This window comes from Labrus mixtus, chromosome 18 (assembly GCF_963584025.1).
Source record: "Labrus mixtus chromosome 18, fLabMix1.1, whole genome shotgun sequence".
NCBI classification, from domain to species: Eukaryota; Metazoa; Chordata; class Actinopteri; order Labriformes; family Labridae; genus Labrus; species Labrus mixtus.
Genome location: NC_083629.1, coordinates 3,887,391 through 3,911,789, shown reverse-complemented (window position 1 = coordinate 3,911,789; position 24,399 = coordinate 3,887,391). Strand labels below are relative to the sequence as shown.

General features: G+C 39.1%; 1 protein-coding gene across 1 annotated transcript in view; it reads left to right on the top strand.

Annotated features, from left to right (window-relative positions):
* Positions 1 to 3,929: 3,929 nt before the first annotated feature.
* si:dkey-16j16.4 (uncharacterized) overlaps positions 3,930 to 24,399 on the top strand; it is a 26,689-nt gene continuing 6,219 nt past the window's right edge. The window contains exons 1-4 of the mRNA XM_061062693.1: positions 3,930 to 4,487; positions 15,514 to 15,595; positions 15,798 to 16,312; positions 22,192 to 22,245. Of these exons, the coding sequence (XP_060918676.1) occupies positions 4,419 to 4,487; positions 15,514 to 15,595; positions 15,798 to 16,312; positions 22,192 to 22,245 (720 nt within the window). The 5' untranslated portion in view covers positions 3,930 to 4,418. The remainder of the gene's footprint in view (positions 4,488 to 15,513; positions 15,596 to 15,797; positions 16,313 to 22,191; positions 22,246 to 24,399) is intronic.

The following is a 24,399-nucleotide window of genomic DNA, read 5'->3' as shown; positions in this document are numbered from 1 at the left end:
GAGTTATACCTTGATCTGCTCAACACAGGCAAACTTATCTCTAAAATATTTAACAACTAAATTGATGTATAACTGCTCTCAGTAATGACATGAAATTGGTTTTGTATATATATATATATATATATTTTTTTTTTGGAAGACTTTATTGGAGAGCTAGGACAGTGGATAGAGTTGGAAATCAGGGAAAGAGAGAGAGTGGGGAATGACATGCAGGAAGAGAGCAGGTCGGATTCGAACATGGATCACCCACTTGGGGGACCACAGCCTCCGTACATGGGGAGTGCGCACTAACCACTGCACCACCACCACCGCCCCGATACTTTTTGGTTTTAAGTTAAGGTATGGGGAAACTTTGAGCACAGGTCTTTAACATAATAGATAAGATCTTGAGTACCAAAAGGTTAAACTGTCAATCAACCAATCCTCTTGTGAATATCTGGCTTAGAGAAATGAGGACACATTTTTTTTGAAAAAACTGTTTTGCAGAGGTGGACATTTTATCAACTGTAATACATTGTATCTGCCTTTATAGAGTTGATTACCCTTTAAAAGATTAAACACACACACACACTGCTACACTCTGTTGACCTGTCGATGACATCAATCATAGGTCATAGAAGAAACCTCCACTACACCAGAACAAGGCTGTTAACAGGAATTAGGATTCTGAGCACTCTAAGATCATTTCTTCTTCATTTGCTTCTACAAGAATACATATACTGCCCTCTTGTGGCCAGAAATGTGAAGACAAAAATCATAAAATTGTGTCAGTCCAGTTGAAGTCTCCTTAACAGTTGAATAGGATAACACATTATTATAGCTTTGACTTAATGTCCTTCTTACATGGGTTTTAAAACAGTAAACTCACACACAGTAAACACAGGCCTCTGGTTTGGCTGCCTTGTTGGTTATGTTCAGCAACAAATTGGATTTGAATTGAGCTTGACCTGGAGCCAAACTACAGGTTCCTTGGAAAGTTTACCAGGTCATTGACCGGAGGTGTTAGTGGGAAAGCCTCTCACAAGTAAACCAGCAGGCCAGAAGCCTTTTAAAGGCATAGCAAGCTGTTGATGGGTTCAACAAGAGCAGAGAGAAGAGCTGTGGTAAGAAAGTACTGTAACTGCAGTTACCGTTCAATCAGAGTGATTGATTATACTTTTACAACAACAAAAACAACAACAACAGTCAAATAAACACAGAGCAATGCTGGAAGCATGCATGAGCTGCGATACGCCCCTCGGTTCAACAAACGAAGCAAAGGGACAACTGCAGTGAGTGTCAAAAACATTGTTTAAAAGGAAAATATGTCCTGCTGTTTCCAAGTGTAAGTTATGATTTAAGCATAATGACCAAACATCCTTTTTTTCAGACTTTTTACTGTATGTCGTTATTTATGACTTTAATGTTATGCAGAGTTTAGTTTTTGGATTTGATCATGATGGAGAGGCAACACATGCAGCTGTCGAGTGCAGGAGATGCATGCAACAAATGTACACGTGCAGCGAAATCTTAGTGGAGACTGCAAAGAATGACATCACTGAAACTGGATGCCCCACTTATACCAATTATACCTGACATGCTCTCCTTCTTCACAGCTCCCTGCCTCTCTCTCTCTCTCTGTGTCTCTGTAGTTTCATGAGCAGGTTTGTCGCTTTTCAAACACCAGCATCACAAATGACATACTGTGTCCTTGACAATGCAGGATGTGCAGGTTTTCATAAAGTATCCGGTCTGTTTACAAGCTCTGGTCTCAGTTATGATTGTTTTTTTTCTTTATCGTTGTGATACTGTGAATAAAACTCAAAATCAACCTACAATATTTAATGTAAAAAGTTTGCATGTCCCGGGTCCCTTAAAAATCACACACTTTAGTTGTAGAAGAACCAAATGAAACCTTCAGACCTAACATTCTTCTTTATTTATTGACTTATTAAAGTAATAATTCTTTATTACATTTTAGAGATGACACCGTTAAAAGACCTGGAGAACTGAGGGACAGAAAAAGATTTTCCATGTTGCAAACTGCAGCAGTGGAAAAGTAAATGAGTGTATTTAGTTCATTGTAAATATAAGGTACCTACAGTGCAATTTACATTATGACTATGGTAACTCTGGAGATGGGTAATTATACAAAATAAGCATAAAGATCAACTTTATTGTCCCCCTGAGGGACATTTACCACACCAGGCTGTAATCTTTGTATAGAAACAACAGGATGATAGCAAGCCCTCACATCAAGTCAATGAAACAAAACATTTTAGTAATCACAAGATTTCAAACTATAGTTGGATCTTCATCAGATATCAATCATCAATCAATTTTTATTTGTATAGCGTCAACTCATAACAAGTGTTATCTCGAGACACTTTTACAAGAAGCAGGTAAAAGACCTTACTCTTTGTCTGTTAACATTACAAAAGAGCAGGTAAAAAGACCTTACTCATTGTTATGTTACAAAGATCCGGCCTATCCATCATGAGCACTTTAGCAAAGCAGCAAAAGTGACAGTGGTAAGAAAAAACTGCCTTATTAAACAGTGACGAACATGACGAAACAGTCTTCACAGGTCTAGACTGCGCCGGGCTTGGAAAGGGATAGAGGGAGAGATGGGATAAGATGCAGGAAGAGGGATAGATATGAGTCACATTATTATTTACACATTGTTACGTGTTGGTAACAAATATCAAAATGATTTAGAGGGAAACTCAAACAAAGACAATCATGTTTTTATACTTTGAACTATCAAATAAACTTTATATAGCATTGCATGTACAAATCTACATCAGCTGAGTTCAGAAAATATAGTACGTCAAAGAGCAAGTACTAAAAGAAAAACACACATTTGTGTCCAAAGATCACTCTATTCTATGAAAAGTTAAGTAAATAGGGAAATCAGATCTGTAGCTTTAAAAACGTACGCATGTACCCGACAGTATTATGCCATCAACTAAATAGATTATAAAAACTTTAAGTTTATTAAATGCAATACTTATTCAACTATCTTTAAGTTTATTCATAATAATAATAATACTAATAGCAATTATGAAGTTGGCTAAATCTCCACAAATAAAATAAAAATGCTATTTTCACAGCAATGCAGTGGTAATAATCAATCAAGTTATCAATGAAGGATTGAGTAACAAGTTGGAACTGAAGCATGTCTAAAGTATTGCCTGATTCATATTTCTATCTTAGGGCTTATTGAAATAAATCATATCTTTGGACTTGTTATTGCTGGGAAAGCAAATGTGCTCCCTTCAGTCTAATACCAAACTTATCAAAGCTATCATATAAAACAAGCAGAGGGTAACATTTTAAATCAAAGTCACAATATTCACCATTAACTAGCTGCTTATTAGCATGCTAATGAGTAACAAACTGGCTGATTACTAGTCTCTGTTAAATGCTCATCGGTACCCTATTCTGCATGACCATAGTCTATAGGTTATATACCATTAAGTAAGAGTTGGCCCTCAATACCTTCTTAATTACTGCTAATTGATAGTGAGTTAGGAAGTTGTTGAACATTAATGAATTAATATTAATCAATATGCTTTGCTTAGTACGGTCCTCATAAGGTCGAGTAAGGGAAAGCATATATTGTGACCTTAATTTAAAGAGTTACCAAGCAGGGATATTAAGCACAAAACAAGCACTTCTACTTCTTTAATATAATTGAATAAAAAAGACAATTAAAGGGTTAAAGGCTGTAACCTCACATGATGGCTGCCTTATCAAACCGTAAGTAAATTCGTCCGTTTTCTGTACGTATAAGTTATGATCCTGATATGAAAAGAGGAAGTAAACAGACAAGATATTGTGGCTTTAACTCTCAGCCCTCCTCCTCAGGAGAAAAAAAAATGACATCACTCATCAGCGCAGCCAATCAGAGGGCCGCTACGCTCAAGCTGGAGGAGCTCTCTCTGTTTGTCAGTGTAGTCAGTCAGTAAGTGTGCATTTGGTTGTGTGTGCGTGTGTGAGTGTGCGTGTGTGAGTGTCTGAATGCGAACAAGTTGACATTATTTTTTTACATTTCGCAAACATCTTTGAATTAAGCCTCTGGAAGTAACGGTGAGACGAGGACAAGAACTACAACTACGGAGGCTCCAATGAACTCGAAAATTACAAGTTTGCTCCGAAGAGTCTCTGAAAACAAGCCACATCTACGCAGTTTGACCCATTTCGGTGTTTCTTCTTCTTTAACACTACGTACGCTAACAGTTGCTCGTGTTGTAGTTTTTTATTTATTAATTTTTTTTTTGGTGTAGTTTGCAGTTTGCAGTCCAGTAATAGTCCCGTGTGCCTTTCTTTTAATGCGTACAGTCGTTCATGTTAGCGGATGAAGTTGCATTGAACGTCACATTAGACAGTAATAAACATTGTAGGGGATAAGCCATAAACTACGCAGAAAAGAAAAAATGCTAAAGACGCTAACGAAGAAGCTCAGAAGACATTCACTCAATGAGATACATCCTTTTCAACTGAAGGTAAGGCTCAATGACTTACTATTTAAATGTTATTATAGCCTGATACATTATAATAGACAGTCTTATTTCTGGGCAGTCAATAGTGCACCAAAATACAAAGTGCACTACATAAGACATAAGACTGTTTGTGAACAGCGTGCCTTTACTTTTGTCTTGTGACTTGCTCATTTGAAGGCCAGTTCTAACCTTACTTGTACGAGGTTATAGTGAGTTCATTAACACTCTTTCTCTTTCCCACACACTTACACACACTGTTACTACACCGTGACAAAGACAGCACACACACACTTCTATACAGCACTATAAGCCAAGCTGGTTTGGAGAAGTAGGAATGTTCCAATACAATTTTCTGACCTATATAGTTTCTGATTATTGGAAAATACCCTGAAACCGCACACTGAACATTGAAATAAATATATTTTTTAAAGAATAACTGCAAGATGTAATACAATATGACTTATAGACTACAAAACAAATATATACCATAGAGCTTTCTTTCATTTTCTCTTTTTTTTAGTAAACAGTTGTCAAGGTTCGAGAAAAACTAAGAGGAGGACCCAGATGCAGATCTAACAAAAGATGATTTATTCAAAATAAAGATCAAAAGTCTACAACAAAACTTACTAACAAAATCCAACACAAAAACAAGGAGACACACGTAAACTGACAATCGACATACGACAATGAACTGACACAGAAGGGAAGAAACACAGAGACTAAATAGACACGGGGTAACCAAACACAGGTGAGACTAATGACACAGGTGAAGACAATGAGGGTAATCACACAGAGGAAGGAATGAACACAAGACAAGAAACACTGAGGACAACTACAAAATAAATACATGAAACACTGAAGACACTGTAGAATGAAAAAATAAGAAACACAAGAACATAGAGGGAAACACCAGAGAAGAACGAGACCTAAAAGATAAATACATCTAAACTGTGAAAAACAAAACTAAACAGAACAAATCATGACAACAGTAACATCTGAGCCAGGCTATATTCTGAGTTCAGTACATCTCTGATACTGTACACTATAAACTATGCCATGCCAAGGACCCTCATGTAGCATTAGCCAACCTGTAGCGGTGACCCAACTCAAAATTGCTTAAATTATTTTTTATTTACATTACAATGGAAAATATCCAAACTTAAACATACAACTTAATTCGTCCTTATTTTTGATTAACAATCAATAATGCCACCATCACTACGCCTTAACACATTCATATTGATTCTGCACCACGTAGTATTGTAGTCCCAGTCTTTGAATTCACATCACGTTAATGTGTTGTGGATCATGAGAGAGCGGCCACTGCTGGACATGTTGTGAACACCTTAGCACTCATTTAAAAAGTGATGTCAAATCAGTGTTTTTACCTTTTTTTCTCCACCTGGTCCATTTGTTTATGAGTTCATAAGACAAGCCAAATATGACTTTCTCTACTAGCAGCACACAGTCGTTGTTTACTATCAGTTCCAAGTTGTTTGTTGAACTTTAACCTGCCAAATACCATTAAGGAATCTACCAAGACACGTGTTATTTGTTACTGAGAAGAAAGCAGCGATCCATACAGCTACACCAACACATCAATAAACATGTGACATGTCAACAAACTCTCCCACTATCAAATTGACGCTTATTGAATCTTAAACTGTGGTTCAGCCTTTTGTTGTTAAGGTAAAACAACAGATTAAGCGGCTAACATTAGCTCAGCCCTTTAGCGTGTTAGCTTGTTCTTGGACTAGAATTCATTCAGTGTTTGTCATCTTCAAGGATTTTAAATCAAGAGCTGAATCATCACCAGATGTCTCCCATTTTATAAAAGAAAAAGACGAGGTAATAAGAACCAGGGAACTTAATCAATAAGGCACTTTCATGTGAGAGTCTGTTCCCTTTTGACTGTTTTGGCCAACACAAGAAGTCCATTTAGCGTTGCTCGCCAAGGATGGCTTAAATCCATTTAAATGATGCAATTTTAACACTTTTGTCAACAATTTCCTCATCTTTGGAACGAAACAAGAGTTCAAATCTCTGCCGCTTTCGTGTCCCTAAGTTCATATTTTTTTCTGTTTTTACAAAAGACATCCACTTTTTTCAGAGGTAGCTCAAACCTAGCCTTGGGCAGCGTGAAGCCTACTTCATGAGAAATTGAAACACTGCAGACTGAGTGGCTGTTGCCCCTATTTTGTCTGTTAGATTGATCCATATTGAGTTATAATGTTCAAAGTTTATCGTGGTTATTACTGTGAATTTGATCATGATGCCCTTTCAAGTTTAATGCCTGACCCTAGTTTCTGGCAGGCATGAAGTTGGAACTCATTCAGAAACAACAACTAGAAATATTTTAAATTAGAACCTTATTGTTGAAAGCTTTTATTGTCCCACCGTCTACATCTTCATCGTGCAGTTTTACACAAGAGACCGTGCAAATGCTCCTCAATTGTTCCAGCCTGCTCACTTTGCCTCTGTTCAGTGAGAAGAGGGGTGAATTGTATCCTGTATGGGTCACTTAATCACTCCGTCCACAACAATATTGAGCGTCGACCAACTGTATAGTCGCATGGCAGCCATTTTGTGCCAAAGTGCCCCGGTTCAAAGGCCTGGCTAAAGAAGTGGGGCAAAGTGTGCCATCCCTGTTGTCTACTTTGTGTTGTTTGTTTCCCTGCTCAGAGGTTCCTTCTGCTCCAAGTGGTTAGTGTAATGGAAAAAATGAATGAGCAATGGAAGGCCTGTTGGTTACATCCTGGTCACAAGAGCTTTCTTTGAAATATAAGCTGTGATATGCTATCTCTGAGAATAATACTTACATTATAGTTAGGGAATTCCCAAAAGAAGAAGGACTGTCAAATCAGTCATGAACACACATGAAAGTATTCTTCAAATATGTTTTTGGTGCCAGTTGACATTCATTCATGTATGTAAGTATGGTTACTAAGGCAGTCCTAAACCTTTTAAGAACCACGTTAAAGTTTCAGATTATCATTTGTTCTGTGTGATTCATTGTAAAAGAGGCAGGGCCAATCAGCAAATAACCTTAAAAAGCGTATCCTCATTCTGAGTCAATATGACTGCCTGGCTCTTACTTTTGTATCTTTTCCTTTCATTGCCTTCTAGAGTGGCATCAGTACACCATGGTACACAATTGAGTGGTTATGTACTTAAACTTTTTTTAAATTTTTAAATTTTTTGGGACATATTTTGGACACATAAGCAAAGTGTCCGTTCAACCTCAAAACCAGTATTTTTGTATTCCTTTAAGGTCTAAAAACTTGTATTAGTAGTCGTAACAATTGTATATTTCAGAACACTGACAAAATGAAACTGTAATATTTTCTGAGACTAGGACAGTAATTAGCAGATTTTCACCAAAAGAGAGAGAAGGATAAGATTTGAGGAATTAACCTTAAATAAACCAGAACTCAGGATTCTGGTAGATTTAAGCCCTGTTTCCACCAAGTGGTCCGGTTCAGTTCGGTTCGGCTTTTCCACCGTCAAAAGTTTGGAATGGTACCAAAGTAAGCGATCCGTACCGTCCTACTTTTTTGGTACCCTTCTGTTGGGGAGCCAAGGGTACTGATCAGACCCAAAAGGCTCCCTTTTGTTTACTGTGTCCCTGTTCTTCTTCTTGAACATTTAACTTAATTAATAGCTAGCTGCACTGTGTTGGGCTGCTATGATGTCACACTATTACATAGCTGACGCGGCTCCATCTGGCCTACACTCTGCTTACCAACTAAGGGTATAGGTTGGCTGTGGAAACACAAGTAAGTCGAGGGTTTACTGTACTGAACTGTACCAAACTGTCCTGAACCAAACCGGGCTGCTTGATGTAGTTTACCTTTTTTTTCCTTTTCTCTCCACTAGGGCTGGCCAATTATTAAAGTTTTATTTTCAACCACAATTTGGACTTCCCATGATCATGACACCAGGATGATCAAGATTTAACGATTACTGTGCCTCATCCTGTGTTGCGCTCGTTTTGTCCAAAGTTTTTGTCACGTGTGGTACACTTTTTAAAGTGTTTGTTGTTATATTTTGGACACAAGAGGACATCACCACTAACTCAAAAACATATTTCTCATATTTATTTTCATATATTGATTGTTTTGTTAAGTGTTTAGACAGTTAAAGTGTTCAGAGTGTTTAGGTTACTACAGATGTTGTAAAGTCAATGAGTATCGTAATTATGATCTCAATATCAATTCAAAATGTCGTGATTAGGATTTCTGCCATAATCGAGCAGCCCTGCACTGTCAACTGAATCTCCCCTTTAGTGATCAATAAAGCCTCATCTAATCTTCTTTTTCACAAGTCACTCAGGTAATACTTGAGTTTGAAGTCTTATTGGAACAAGTGGCAGTTTCAGGATAGTTGAAAAAGAGGCTAATTGTCTCTTTGGGCCTGTTGCGGTGTTTATCCCTGGAGCTAACACTAATCATGACTACTGACTTATGCCACAGTAGTGTGAGGCTACAGAATCAACCATCTCTGACCCTGTAATGTGTGTTTTCAATGAGAGGGGAAATGGAGTGTGACAGTGTTCATGTCAGTGTGGAAGGACAGAGCAAAGCTGATATGTGTGTGAACTGGGCAGTGTGTGTGTGTGTGTGTGTGTGTGTGTGTACGCTGTGACATTGCCATTGATCCAGCTTAGCAAGCTGCTCAGCGATGCAGGGGGACTGACAAGGATTTAATTCAACTGTTCTTGACACACAAACACACACGTCTTTGTCAGTCATTGCATACATGCACAAAGCATTTTTTGATGCTTCATTCATGCAGGCTCACTTTCACTTTGTGACTCTCAATGCTCTGAATGACATCAGAGAAGGTCTGCAAGGTTCAGGGCAATAACACAGATAAGACATTAACCATAACTTAGCTGTCTGTTCATTATGTGGCTGTGCTATTTTCTGTACTGTTTCTGCAGTTTGGTTTTGCACACTATAACCTGCACACTATAAGAACTGACATGTCATTTTGTATCCTTGTAACTTTTTAAACATTTCCTGGAGAAAAAAGTTATTCCCAGCAAGTAACTTGAGAGTTAATTTTGTTATATTTTGCATTCGTGGGTGTTGCTTCCATGACATCCACCATTGTTTGGAAGCCAGAGGTACGACCTTTTTTGCCTATCGTCTGTTAGTTTTTTTTGCAGCCAGAAGTGACCATATTTGAAAGAGAGTGTGAACTTGAGGAGGAGAGTGGATTTTTCAACACTTAAATGAGAGCAAACCATAGCTACCTAGTGCAAGATTGAATAGGAAGGTGAATCATAATTCAAGGGAAATTAATTTCAGAATGCAAAAAAGGCTTCAAATAAAACACAGTCACCCTGACCTTTACAGATCAGACTCCTCATAGTGTCCGTGATTTGTTAATAATTGTTTGATCTGCTGTGGTAGTGACTGTGAATCACAAGGTAGCCTCAGCTAAAGATTGACCTGCTTTATGAGCATTGTTAATGGTATACTAATCAACACGGTGAACATGATACTATGTGTAGCATTAAGTTGATACAGACTTGATACTAGAAACTCAATAGGAAATGTTCATGTAATAGTGATGCAGGTTAAAGGCACCTCAAGAACATTGGCTTCACTTTTAACACCTGGACCTTATGTCCATTTCTATTTGGTGTCTATTGCAACAGGAATATACTGCACCTTTCTTTCATCTCGACCTTATAATGGTGTTTAGTCCTGCAAGACTTTGTGGACAATGTAGAAGTTTAATAAACAAAATCTGGAAGCCTCATGTGCTGTCAAGGGCCCATAATCCTGACCTCCAACATAGTCTGAAAGTATCGGTATGCCATGCAACGTAGCAGTGAAACAGAATACAGTAGTTGAAGAAACACTTCACCAGTAACTGATTTGAAGATATTTGTACAGTGAACACTATTACTAAGACTTTATTCTTACACTAGTACATAGCAGCAGAGGGTCAGTTAGCTCTTTTCATATATTTTTCACACTTGTTTTCAGCTTAACACATCTCCTTTCCACATTTGGTTTCACTGAATATGATGCTAATGACTAATAGGTGTGTGGGGAGGGTGTGACTGTGGGCGGCCATGACTGAACATCTGATCATGATGTTTTTGCCCCGCTTCAATGTTTACATCGTGGGCTTTCTCCTTTGCATGTGATTTCTTAACATAGACATAGTGATGGTCTATAAATCTTACTGTTGTCGTATATGGAGCCAGCTAACAGTGATTTTTCTGTTAACATTTTGAAAGGCAACTTAAATACTTAGCTTTAGAGATTATAGTATGAGGCGGCCTATGCTGGTAGGTTTGGTGCAATCCAGGTTTAACACAGGTTTACACTTGACCTGAAAAAAAATCAAAAAGTACAAGATACTAAATGTTTCATAGGTATATCGTCTGTTTTTAAGAGTTAAATTGCATGAAAACATGAATGCAACATCATATATTGGTACTGGAATAGTGTTGCCACAGTATTGGGTTAAACCCTGTTATTATTTTTCGTACAGGAAAGCCCTGCCATCCTGTTCAACTATAAACTGATTGTCAGCTAGCCAGAGTTATTTATTGTTGCTGGCTTTGCCAAAGCAATAACCATATCAGATGTTGCTCTCTGCAGAAGACATGCAAAGTTTGCTTGCTCTCCTCGACACACAAACACACTCAAACTGCATGAGAAAGGGGATAGCTTAGGTAGCAACAACAATTCCTTACATTCTGATATCAGATAAGTGTGAGAACCCACGCTTGACTTGCGGTCTAAAACAGTTTAAGGAGTGAAACTTCATTCAAATACTTCACATGCACATGCTTGGCTTTACACTCCCAGATGAGACAGTTTCAGCAGACCATAACACACTCAATCATGCACTGACTTGCTTTGCATAAGAAGTCATGGCAGTCAAGTGTATGCTATTCAAGTGATGCTTCATGTTAAAGGGACAACTGCATGTTTCAGTGATGTGAGGAAGTATCTGAAAGTATAGCTGTTGTACCAGGCACTAAATCAAACTAAAGTTGTGAGTTCCTGTAATGTCACTTTTTGACATGTGGACAGCTGGTTTGGAGTCTAAAAGGTGACATTATTGAGGCGGCCATTTTTTCTCTGTTTTTTTGGGAAAGGAATCAAGATTTTTGACAAGATGGAGAAGCTGGGGAGCAGCACATGATTTGGAAAGCTCTAGATAAAACAAGTTGTGCAGTCTATCCCAAGACCAATTCATAAGCTGGCTAACAAATATGGTTAACCAGTAACCACAGTGTTTCCACAGATTGTATTTTTGTCGGTAGCTGATCTGAGTTGTTTAATTATTGAGGCTTGGTCAATTCCAATGGACTATTAAGGCCGGCAGCAGGATAGGATACCCCCCCTATGGAGTCTAGACACTCGCTGTGGTGGTGATAGAAGAATGCAGGATGTGATGAGGAGTGGGTTTCTGAGGCTGTATCTGAACTCTGCTGATCTGGACTAGAGGTGAAATGACAAACTGACTGTGGAAGAGAGAGAACAGATTTTAAAATTTGACAGCAGCAGCAGGATGATTGGTTGAGAGAGGTTGTGACAGAATCTGGTTGGATAATTACTTAAAGACTAAACCTCCAATATCAGCTGATCAGCAGAGCTGGGAGACGGAGGAAGTGGTAGAGAAGGATAGGCTAAGTTGAATGAAGAACATTTTAATGAATGTGTGAGAACGCTGAGCTCCACCGGCTCCAATAAACTAGATGGTGATGCCAAAAATGCCAAACTGGGTTCCATAAATTAATGAATGTGACAGAGGCTGAAACATACTCGGAAGTTATGTACTTTATGTATGTTATGCATTATGTACTATGCCTTCAGTCCATATCTAGTCTATCTCAGCTACAAATGTGCTACATTTCTGTTCTTCTCAGATCTATCAACATCCATCTCTGAGGCAGTTTCTTTGGCCGTCTCCAGGGGAATAAAAAGCCAAATTATTACAGTCTGCTTATATTTGTCTGGAGTTGCACCAACAATAATTGTTTTGTAGAGAAACATCAGGCCTACAGGTCAAGAGAAACAGAAATATAATGTGATAATTCTGCAGCTTTAGAGGGAAATGTATCTAGGAAAGATCATAATCATCTGGATGATCTCACTTAGTGCGAGTACAAATTCAAATGTCTCAGACCGGACGCATGTTTCATCTAATCAAGACATGAGGTTTATGAGCCATCATCAGCATCGCTTCATTCTCAGTGTCCCGCTGCAGGAACTTTAAATATCATCTCAGCTGTTTCGTGGATGCTGCCCAACAATAATTCACTGGAGTGTTCGATGTAGCCGAGACCCTGAGCCAACTACTTGCCAAAGTATATTTCCTTCCCACAGCTATTCCTCAGTATAATTTTCCTGTGGCGTTCATGAAGTGAAGCCGTTTAACTTGAGACTCCTCGAGAGCCAACATTTTTTTTTGGTCTCGTACGCTGGCTCTGGGCCTGTTCATTGAGAATCTGTCCCACAGGTCGTTTTAAGTTTTGAAAAGCAAAGAGGCTGCGCTCCAAACGTTTTCAACCCAGTCCGTTTTTTGTTTTTTTTAACTTCCCATTGAAAAACAGCTACATGTATATCCTTTACTATTCTATTTAATACTCCACCATGTATTCAGTGCTGTAGTGAACAACAGGAATTTATGAGAGGACCCTTTTCAAGCTTCTTTGGAACAGCTTTCTTCTTCTGTATCCTATTATCTACCTGCTTCAAATCCCTGGAATCCATGGCCTCTCTGTGTGGAGTTTGCACGTTTGCCCTATGTATGAAGAAAAACACAGGAAGCTGTCTGTTTGAAGCCTTTTGATTCTATTTCTCTATGATTCACAGTGACCAGGATGTGAAATTAAACATAGGAATTCACACTCCACATTAATTGAACACTGTCTACACTTACCGGACTCAGAGGCCCTGGCTCCTTTCTCTTTTCTTCTTGTAGAGCTTTAGAAAGACGAGGAGGTGTGTGTACGAGAGTGTGTGTGTGTGTGTGTGTACTAGAGAGTAGAAGGGAGGACACTGTGAATGTTTGCGTGGATGTGTGTAAGCATACATACACAGACGCACAGATGGCAGCTGCTCAGCGAGGGCCTCGGAGTGGTAATTACTGAGTGTGAGGCGCATTACTTAACTCTTTAGCGTTGCAGTCTGCAGGGCTTTCTGTATTGTCCCTATTGGTGGAGACAAGGAATTGGTTTGGAAGAGACAGACTGGTTCAGGTTGTGGGAAAATAAAGTAGTCTCATGGGGAACTTAAACAAAGCCATAACTCAACGTCTCCAGGGCTTTTGTGATGTTTCCATTAGAAGCCGGTCACAGGTTCAAACAGTGTCGCTGTTTTGATGCAAAGACGACACAGAATAACATTACAAGACAAACTGCAGCTGCACTTTTGAAATAACCAGTAATAATACTTGCATGATGACGTTAAAATGCACAAATATTTCAGTTTGAGCTCTTTTCTGGAAAAGACATATAATCATACTTACCTGATTACTTCCCTAATGAAAGTTAATGTTCAACTAATCTTTCCATTTACATGCAGCTGCACATATTGTGATTAACCCCAGCCCTGCCAAATGTTGACTTGTTGCACGAGGCTGTGTTACAAACGTCTTGAAAAACAAAAACAACAGCTGAGACTGATAGATTGAAATCCAAAGAATGCTCCTTAAACCTGTTGAACATCTGTCTCTTTTTATTAAAAAAAATATGCATTTTAAAACATTTTAAATATTTGGGATGTCCAAGCTGAATTTGATTTCATTTTGATTTTATTTATCAGTGTGCAATGACATTGATCATTTCTACAAAGAAAAGTAAAAAGATGGTCGCACTAGATTTAGCGAGTCGCTAATTTCCATCTGTAGTCCCACATAAAAGTGTGACGCAAGACAAACAATAACAAAACTCCAGTCAACAAAGGACAATAAAGAAACACACCTGACAACATAAAGTACTTAAACACTGTGGCATAATGTATATCCTGCTCATCTCACAGGCCTTATCATTACCCATGTCTATGTGCCGCTTGCTGACATTAACTTACTTTAAATTGTGAATATTATTTTGAACCTGACTGTTAAAGTTTCATTTGTAGTAAACTAGAATTTGGCTCGTTTTGGTGTCATGTATAGAGCTGTTATCAAAGATCCTGATGATGATTCAATTATACAGACATTTATTAAGTTTTTAATATTTGTGTTGTAGTACTCGGTCTGGTCAAGTCATGACCAATTTTTGAAGGTCTCGTCTCGGAATGAAGAGCATTTTTACTTGGTCTTGTCTCGGTCTCAGACTGGGTAGACTCCAGATTTTAAATCAAGACCACCACTCATCAGCAATTTTTCCACGTCATTACTGTGATTATCCCAACTTCTTTGTGTTACCGTCTGAATGACTGACACGCCTCCTGCACACAAGATGATACTTTTTCATTTATATTTATGGTTTTGGTCTCGTCTCGGCCTCACCCTGCCTAGGTCTTGACTCAGTGTAGATCCATAAATATCTGGTCTTGTCTTGGTCTCGGTTAGTGTGGTCATGACTACAACACTACTGAATATTGTTGTTAGTCAAAATCATCATTAAATGTTTTACTTGTCATGGCCAGCAGAGCTTATAAAATGTTTGACCTCCACACTCAAACCTAAAAAATCAAATTGAATCATAGGTTTAGGTATTGGTTCAGCCTTTTAATGTGTTTTTGTGGGAAACTGTAAATTATTTTGTTTTTACTGAATTTGAAATTGGACCACTCTCTTTTGGATCAATTAATTACACTGGTGAAGGTTTTTGTTTCTCATAACTTCGACTATGTTTGTAGGTCAAACTGAAAATTGAAAGCTTCCTACATAACTGAACTTTTGAACAGGCAAATTAAATGTTGCCTTATGAAAAAAGAAGCCATATCTCAAGAGTGTTATGTTACTGTTAATGATGTACGAGTTACAGTTTTTAAGGTGATACCATCTGGCACATTTGAACTACAGTGTTGCTTGATTCTTTTCCCAGATTTCATACCATGGTGGTGGAGAGGGAGGGGAGAGTGATGACTCAGAGGGGGAGAACCAGGAGCTTGCACAGATTGACAGAGGTAAGTGCCCCTCTGAAACTAAATTATCTCTTCTGTAAACAGATGATGGTCCGCCTCGACTGTTATTGATTTCCACACGTTCTAATTAGATGTTTCGAGTCAACAGATGGTATGCTTGTAGATAAGAGCATTTGCACTTTTTTTTGCAACTTTGTCTACACCGTCTCCTTTGACCTGATGTCCTCTTTATTGACTCCTGTAGAGAGACGGAGAAATTGTGCCCTCACCCCATTGGCCACCAGCCAGCAGCACAACCAGGGTCCCCTATCTCCGGCTCGGTTACGACGCCTCCGCCTCCTTTTAGATGCCAATCTGGATCGCCACTCTTCAGAGGAGGAGCTGGAGCGCATCAGCTGCGGTGACAACAGGAAGTGGGTGTCAGCGCTCCCCCAGCGACACGGCGATCACCACAGCAGCGCCTCGAGTGACGAGGAGGTGAGGGACCTCTGTGGCTGCGGGTCACCGGCTGCGTCTGCCAGGCCGCTGGTTGAGCCGGTTGCTTGCTTGGCTGCATCCCCCAGCCCCGTACTCTTCAGCTCCAGTCCACCACGTAGCCTCAAGCCACCCCCCATGAGGTTTCAGCTGCAGGTGGTCCAGCCAGTTGCACGGCCCATCATCTTAACCCACTTTGACCAGTCAGCACCTTACAGAAAGTATCGGCACAGTTATGGAGGAGAGCCAGGAAGGCCCAGTCTGGACCTGGAGAAAATGCAACAGGTAAGTAACCTATAGACCAAGATTTAAAGACACTGACACAATTAACTTTATTTGTATAACCTGGGCCAATACATGCCCTGATGGACACAACATATTTTGGACTTGCTCTGGAAGATTGCTGCAGTGAGAAGCTAGGTAAGGTGCTTTTTGTTAACCAGAAACTGCCATTACAGCTCTCTCTTCAAAGCACCAAACTCCATTGAAAATAATTATAATCACAGAAATGAGGATCTTCTGGTTTCCTGCCACTTCAACCAGTTTGTAGTGTTTACTGTGTGACGGTAACTATTAGTTTTATTGTCTGTTACACTAATGTTGGATCCAATATTACAATCTAAAACACCAAAGTGGCTCGAAAAACATAACAAACTAACCAATCGATGAAGTGGCTTCTGGTTCCTTCCTGGCAAAGTATGTTGCAGTCATGTTGAAAAAATCTACTTGAGCACTTCCTAAACAGTTTGTACCTGTTTGTCATTTAGGAACAACAAATGTGTGAAATCAAGTCAAAGATACAATACCTCATCATGTAAACAAATATTTACTTCTGGAGTTAAAGTTGTATACAATCTTTATTTTGACTGAAATAAATTTAAAAAATCAAAACAAAGAAATCAATACATGAAACTGTTAAATTGTTGTATCAAAGATTTATTGGATTATCAATAGAGATTATTTTATTTCTCAGTTAATATCCATGCTTTAGCGGATTGAGGTTAAGACAGTTCCTTACTATACACTAATAGGTAGTTTAAAAATGGAAGTGCAGACTGTTTTACAAGATAATCATATATTTATTAAGTTTCCAAACCAGTGAATAAATGGTCATCTCTTACACATCATGATATACTGCTGCCACCAAATCTTTGTCACCATTCACAGGATGCTGCCTCATGTCTAAACCCCTTTTCATCACATGTTGAAAGTTGATTCTTTTAGTGCTAATAATAGAGTTGATAAATGTGATCTGATATGTTACTTGCACTGCAGCATCATTTGTGTTTGACAGAAAATATTCAAAGTACCAAATAACAGATGAGCCTTTCCACTCCCATCCTAAAAAAACTCAAACAGGCTGAGGATTTGATCCAAAAATACAATTATGTCCCTGAAGTCTAACCGGCTATCCTGCACACACACACACACACACACACACACACACACACACACACACACACACACACACACACACACACACACACACACACACACACACACACACACACACACACACACACACACACACACACACACACACACACACAAAGTCTTCCCTTTCCATCGCCGGACGCTCGCCACCTCGGTGGTCTGGCTGGAGAGGGATGAAGGAGAGGGAGGCACGGACGGCAGATGTCCGCCCTCGTTTCTCACAAAGGCTGGCAAGCGAGGGGAAACGATGGAGGGGTGGAGGCAGAAGGAGAGGATTAAATAAACAACAGAAAAACGACAGCCACTAATGAGTCATGGAGAAGCTGGTCCACTAATCATTAAAATCCAATAGACTTGTTGGCCCACACTATAGATGGGAGAGGATGTGTGTGTGTGTGTGTGTGTGTGTGATTGCATAGACAGAGACTGCAGGTTTCAGGGGTCCATATGTCCATGGGGTTTTTAGAGGGAAAGAACAGATGATGAGAGACAGCGGGCAGCAATAAGAGGGGTGAGCAGAGAAAAAGTGGAAGAGAGCATGTGTGTGTGTGTGTGTGTGTGTGTGTGTGTGTGTGTGTGTGTGTGTGTGTGTGTGTGTGTGTGTGTGTGTGTGTGTGTGTGTGTGTGTGTGTGTGTGTGTGTGTGTGTGTGTGTGTAGGGCTGGGGTACGCGTCTATCATCCCGCTTGTCTTTTTGTGTCTGCATGTGTACATCCTCCTGTCTATGAGTTTTATTGCTGTATCAGTGTGTGTGTGTGCACACTCAGTCAAGTGGAATGGGAGGTGCTGCAGGGAATACAATAGGGGGCCTACAGAGGTAGCCTGCAGACACAGCTCCAGTCTCCCATTAACCCTTTAGCTTGACAACTCCCATATATAAAATCTGACTGAATCTAGAAACCATCACCATGTAATCACTGTCACATATGTCGTGTCTGGAGTTTAAAAACTGGGAAAGAAAACATGGCTGAGCTGGTTCCTCAAAACAAATATTACTGGAGCCCGACAGCTTAGACTTCTTGATGAGGAGGCTGGTATGGTCTATTTTTTAACTGGAATGGAAGTTGTTATTCTCCTTTTTGTGTGTGCCAATTTGCACAAATATGATTATGTAAAAATACCCAGACAGATTTTTTTTCAATAAATTTAACAGAACTATCCAAAAGATTTTACATCAGACCATCCCAATCAGCTGTGCAATCTAATGCTGCTGAATAAAGACCTCAGACTCCTAGTTTAAGAATCTTTGTGATGAGAAGTCTTTGTTATTATCTGAACTGCTGAAGGGTATCGCTGAAACCAGGGACGTTGGTTAAACCTGTGATCAAGTTATAATTGTTACATAATGTCTCCATGTGAAAACTACACTGCAAAAAGTCAGCACTGAAAACCATTTAAAAAAACATAATTTAGGGTAAATAGTGTCAAAGTAGACACAGATTAATCTACTGTGATACATTCTTCTGACACAAATAAAAGATTGAAACATCATGTTTCTCACATGTTGGAAAATACAATCCCATAAGAAAGCAACAGGTTCTGATAAATATTATAAAATAAGAAGTAAGAAGACATAAAATACTCCAGACTTAATACATACATCTTTATAAAACATTTCATTTTATATTTCATTGATAACAAGCAGATTAATACTTTTCAGATCTAACTTTTTTTTTGTTAAGATAAAGTTGAAACTATGTCAGAGTCCATGTGGGCTCCCCAAGCCCCTCTTTGAACACTAATGATCCAGGACTATCTAAGGCCAGTCAAGCAAGGCTCCTGTGTCCCGGCATGACCGGCATTAGCTTGAGTGTTACGTTTATTCATCTCATAATTCTCTTAAAAGCAGGGGTCAAAAGGTCAGAGGCTTGTTTCCTTTCAGTCTTCCTCATGCATGCTAATCCATATCCAATTGTTTGGAGGAGGCAGTGCCGTCTTTTCTTAAGCTTGATCATCGATACAGAACGAAGAGTTTGTGAGGCGAATGTGATCGACCTCGGCACACAAATGGTGCAAATCTCAATAAAACATTTATTTAACAAAAACAAAGTGGTTGGAGTGTAGCAGCGTTTGCACATGCTGTGGGCAGTTTGCAGCCATTTATAGTAAAGGAAATCAACAAAAAGCTTTGGTGTGATGATCGTAAAAATCAAATCAAACTTAAATACAGACTGAAGTTCCTCCTTCAGTTGTTTCTCATTTACCTGGCCTAATACTGCATACATTTCTCATATTGAACACAATGCCCAGTTTTAGAAAACTGAATTACAGTTCAGTGTTATAATACATTTACAAGTGCAGATTTAAAGAAAGAAACAGCTGTTATTTCTACGTCAACAAAGAACAAAAGTAGATGTAACTAATGAAACATAAACAGTGGTTATAGCTTCCACAAAGAGTTTGTCTAGGTGAGGCACGCCCAAGCAACCGTCCTTGTATAATTGTTTTTATACACAACAGGGTAATTAGGATTCTTAACACAAGTCATCATAATGACTACAGGGAAATGATAAATGTCAACATCACACACAAACAAATAGCTCTTTCATCAACCCCACTAAGAGTACACTTCCTAGAACGTGTGTGTGTGTGTAGTTTGAGGGCTGTGGGTTGGATGAGTGGGATAAAGGGGGGGGGGGTATTTATTAAGATGATATGTATGTAACATAAGCTCTCTGAAACATGTGACTCTATGATGCTCTTCAACATACACAGACAGTATTCAAAGTGTCCCAACATAAACACATAACACACCTTTAAACACTGTAATCCATGAGATTTATTGTTAAACATACAAAGAACTGCATCGCAAAGCAAAGACAAATAAAAGGACGTAACTAAATAGAACAACACAAAGTCCCTGTTTGAAAGGCAGCACAGTCACAGCCCAGAGGAAGCCTCTCTTCAGCATCGGACCTCTACTCACCCCAGCCTGGTGCTTGAAAACTTTTGAAAAGCCAAATCCTTTCCTATTTAATTCAAGGGTTATGATGCTGTGAGAAGGGCTGTTCCCACAGGTATAATTCATTTAATTCAATGTTACTTAGAATATCAAAAGGTTAAAGTTAAAATGCCTTTTTTAAAAGTAGGTAGACTCAAATTAACAGACATAAAATGCTCAAATAAACATGGAAGGAAAATACTTTAAAAAAAAGTTTTACCCAAAGGGAGACACTGTGTGAATTCTCAGTTAGATAATATGAACTGGCAAAAGGTCTGGTCATGTTTTAAACAAATTCTCTTAAAACTTTTAAATAGTATTCATCTATGTAACACCATCATTTCTCCTCTACACCGGTGTCATGGAGTGGTATAGAAAAAATGTGTTTAAAACAAAAGCATCATGTCTGATGAAGGGCGAGGACCAGAAACGTGACATGTGGTGATCATTCTCATTCAAAAACAGCTTCTGGTTTGCAGACTTAGTCTTTCTCTATCCAGCACCCAGTACTCAACTTTTCAGATGTTTTTGTTAAAAAAGTGGACTTTCAATAACAATGATACCTAAAGACATCATCACTGAATTTAAGAATCTAAAAACAAAACCTTAAGTGACATTACAAATCACATTTTTATCTTTGTTAAATTAAACATACGTAAAGAAAAACTTAGCATGTCCTTCCTAAACTTTAATATTTTCATTATTGATTTTAATGTGCAAATAATTATAAAAAATAAGAAAAGTTAGAATTTGAATATTACTTTAAGTTAGTCTTATTCTTTTTGTCGTTAGGTATAAATCTTTATTATTTTAAGGTTTGTTTATTACATTTTAACTTAATGCATATTTGAAGTATTTAACTTGAATTATTTTTGGAGTTAAGTTAGTCACAATTGTTGGTTTAATCGTATCTCTGTTGTTTGTTTACTGATTGTCCTGACTGTAAACTATTAATAAAAACAAGGAAGTAGCTTGTAACCGCATGAACCTAGCCTAGATTCTCAAGAAGAGATAAGTGCCAGCAGGAGGTGAGCATGAGGGCAAGTGCAAACCAGCTCTCCTACATGACAGCAGCAGGAGTCCTGTGTTCCCATTCTTTCCTCAGCTCCCTTCCCCCTTAGAAGCTACCTCCCCGGCTTGAGACAATTCAATGATTGTGTGGTCCCTCCACCCCCACTGTTTTTTTTTGGGGAGAAAAGTGGAGCTGCATTGATGTGGTGGTGGGGAGTGGGAGACAGGATATTGCATAAGCTTCATTGACCCACTGTTTAGTTTAGTGAGACAGCTGGATTCGGTTCACTTCCTCACGGTTCTTGTCCAGTCAGGTTTTCTCTGTTTTTATTCTAAGAGTGTTTTTATAGGGTTGATGTTTTACAGTTCATAACTCTCAAAGCTTATTGGTTTGTACAAGTTTCACAAGAATCATCATTATTCATTTATTAAAATCTGCACAGAACAGATAAGGGTGTTGAGGTTGAGACAACAATAAAACAGACACAACAGCTATCATCAAAAGAATACATACATGTGAGAACAAGGTTAAATATTAAAAGGTTACGCTGCAGAATTCACAGATAAATTGATAGAAAGAACAAAAGGAACATTGTTTGATGTAAAATCCATAAATCGCCTCATTGATTTTACTAAAATCGTCCTATAGTTTTTCAGAAGAAATGTCAAAGTATGTCGGGAATGCATCTTACAAACACTCTTTGAATTGTCATTGTTGTACATTCTCCACAGCTGTCAGTGTGTATTTCATTGTGCAACATCACGTTTGTTCTCCATAGAAAATGCTGCTGAAAAAGAACTGCGGAGGGAAAACACGGACTATAAAGATTCGGGTGAGTTCATTTTCATTCCACTTTTTCCTGTCAGTATTCAAAACTCCATTGTTATATTTTAATGTGATGAAAGCAAACAATTCATAGCATGTTGTTCATTGTTGTCAAAAAGAAAAGTTGTTACCATTTCAATATACACACACACACTTACATGTACACAGCCATTCTTTTTATGAAGACCCATGATAGACGGTGTAGATCAGGGTGTTCATTACAGCAGCTATAAGGTTGCAAGTTTGCTCGGCCTCCTGTGAACAGCCTGGCCTGTCCTGTCGCCAGCACCTTGATGTCCATCCAACTGCACACTGGGACAGCATCTGGCTGCAGAGCTTATTCCCATGCTCCGCAAGCAACAGTGTCTGAGACGCCTGAACCTCTGATAGCACTGTGTGAGGTTGGCTGACATGGGAAAAATATGACATGTTTTTTTGTCTATAAAAAAAAAAAATAAAGTTTCATCGTCCTTCCAGTAAGAAGAGTATCCGGATAGTGATGAAAGCCTGATGGTCCATTAGTTTAGTTTAAGAATATTGTGTATTTACAACATACATGCAAACACAGGACAACAGGGAGGTCTGCAAGGTCAGCTGAAGCTAACGGCTAGCTCAGTTTCTCTGAGCAGGATTCTTCTGTGTTCGTCGATCAGATCACAAGGTCATGAGGTCATCCACTACAAAACAAATGAACCCAGTGATTAAGGATGGTTTTATATTAGAGACCCGGGCCAGATCCAAGTATGCTTGACCCCAAAGTCCAGTTCATTTGATCAGTGTGAACACACACAAATGTACCGTACTCGGGTACCGTGCCCATGTCCGCTTGAAGAGGTGGTTTCGAGCACGATTCATGTGTACTTGAATACGGTCTGCAGGAGATGTGAACGCATCTGTTTGACCAGGAAGTGGACTGCTATATGGCGTAATTCTAAACGGCTCCTGTCCTTTCAAAAACCGTTGTATCCACGCAGCACAAGCTCATATCGTCCTCTAAAGCGGGGTACACACTAGATAAGATAATCAGGCCGATTTTGGGCCCGATTCCCCCTTTCCGACCAAAGTCAGCAAAGGCCTGACTATCTGATGTTCCAAAGATTATCTTGCCAGATTCTCCTGTGGTGTGAGGTGTGTTAGGAGTGATTTAACATCCCCGATCTGCTCGGAAGACAATCGGGGCCACCCGATTTGAAATGGTAAATATTAAACATGTTCAACATTTAAATCCTGTGGTGTGGGGAGAACACTGAGGACGGCCGATCAAGGACTCTGAATTGTCACGTGGAACGGAACAATAGCCAATAGGGAAGCAAGCTGACTGAAGCAGGAAGCACAACAAACATTACCATGGCAACAACAGCAATCACGAAGCCTAAAGTTAAATGGATGTCAACAACAAGAGGCAACAAGAGTTATATACAACGTGTCCTGTAAAACAAACCACAATCCAACTGACAAGGAAAGGACCAAAATGTTTACCGTAATGGATGTACCAGCTAACAGCTAGCCACATGTAGCCCGTCATGTTTGTTTACTCTTAAATCGCATCTGACCGCGCAAGATTACACGTTGTGATAGTCCAGACTCTGGTTGTTGGTGAATGAATCAGTTAGTGTGTGGTGTGCTGAGTTGACACCACACTCTATGAGATCTGAACTGTTAATCGGTCAGGATTGTTGTAATGTGTGGGGTCTCTCACATTTTCAAAATCGTTTAAGATTTTAAAAATCGTGTAGTGTGTTCCAGGCATAAGCTGAACTGTAGAAGTGGACACATAAGAGGGTCGTTGTTGAGGTCTCAGAAGTAACTAAAACATCAACAGTTAGCAGGATGGACTCACTCCATGGTGTAGTTGCCATGGTTGTTGCTCCTTCTTTCTCTGTTTTGGCGGATTTGAAAAAACAACTTTGTGCATACTGCCACCTGCTGTATTGGACTGTGTACGCATGCAAGTGTACCCGGGTACGGGACGATGTTACTAATGTGAACACAGACCATCGAGTGGGAAAGGGGAGGGGGGAGCAGTCATACTCAGCCATGGTATGAAACAATCAAGCCAAATGTGAAAACGCCCTAAAACTGATTAAAAACGGAATAACCACTTTCCTTTAAAAAAACAAGAAAATGTTTTTCTGTCCACTTGCAGGGTGTCAACGTATGT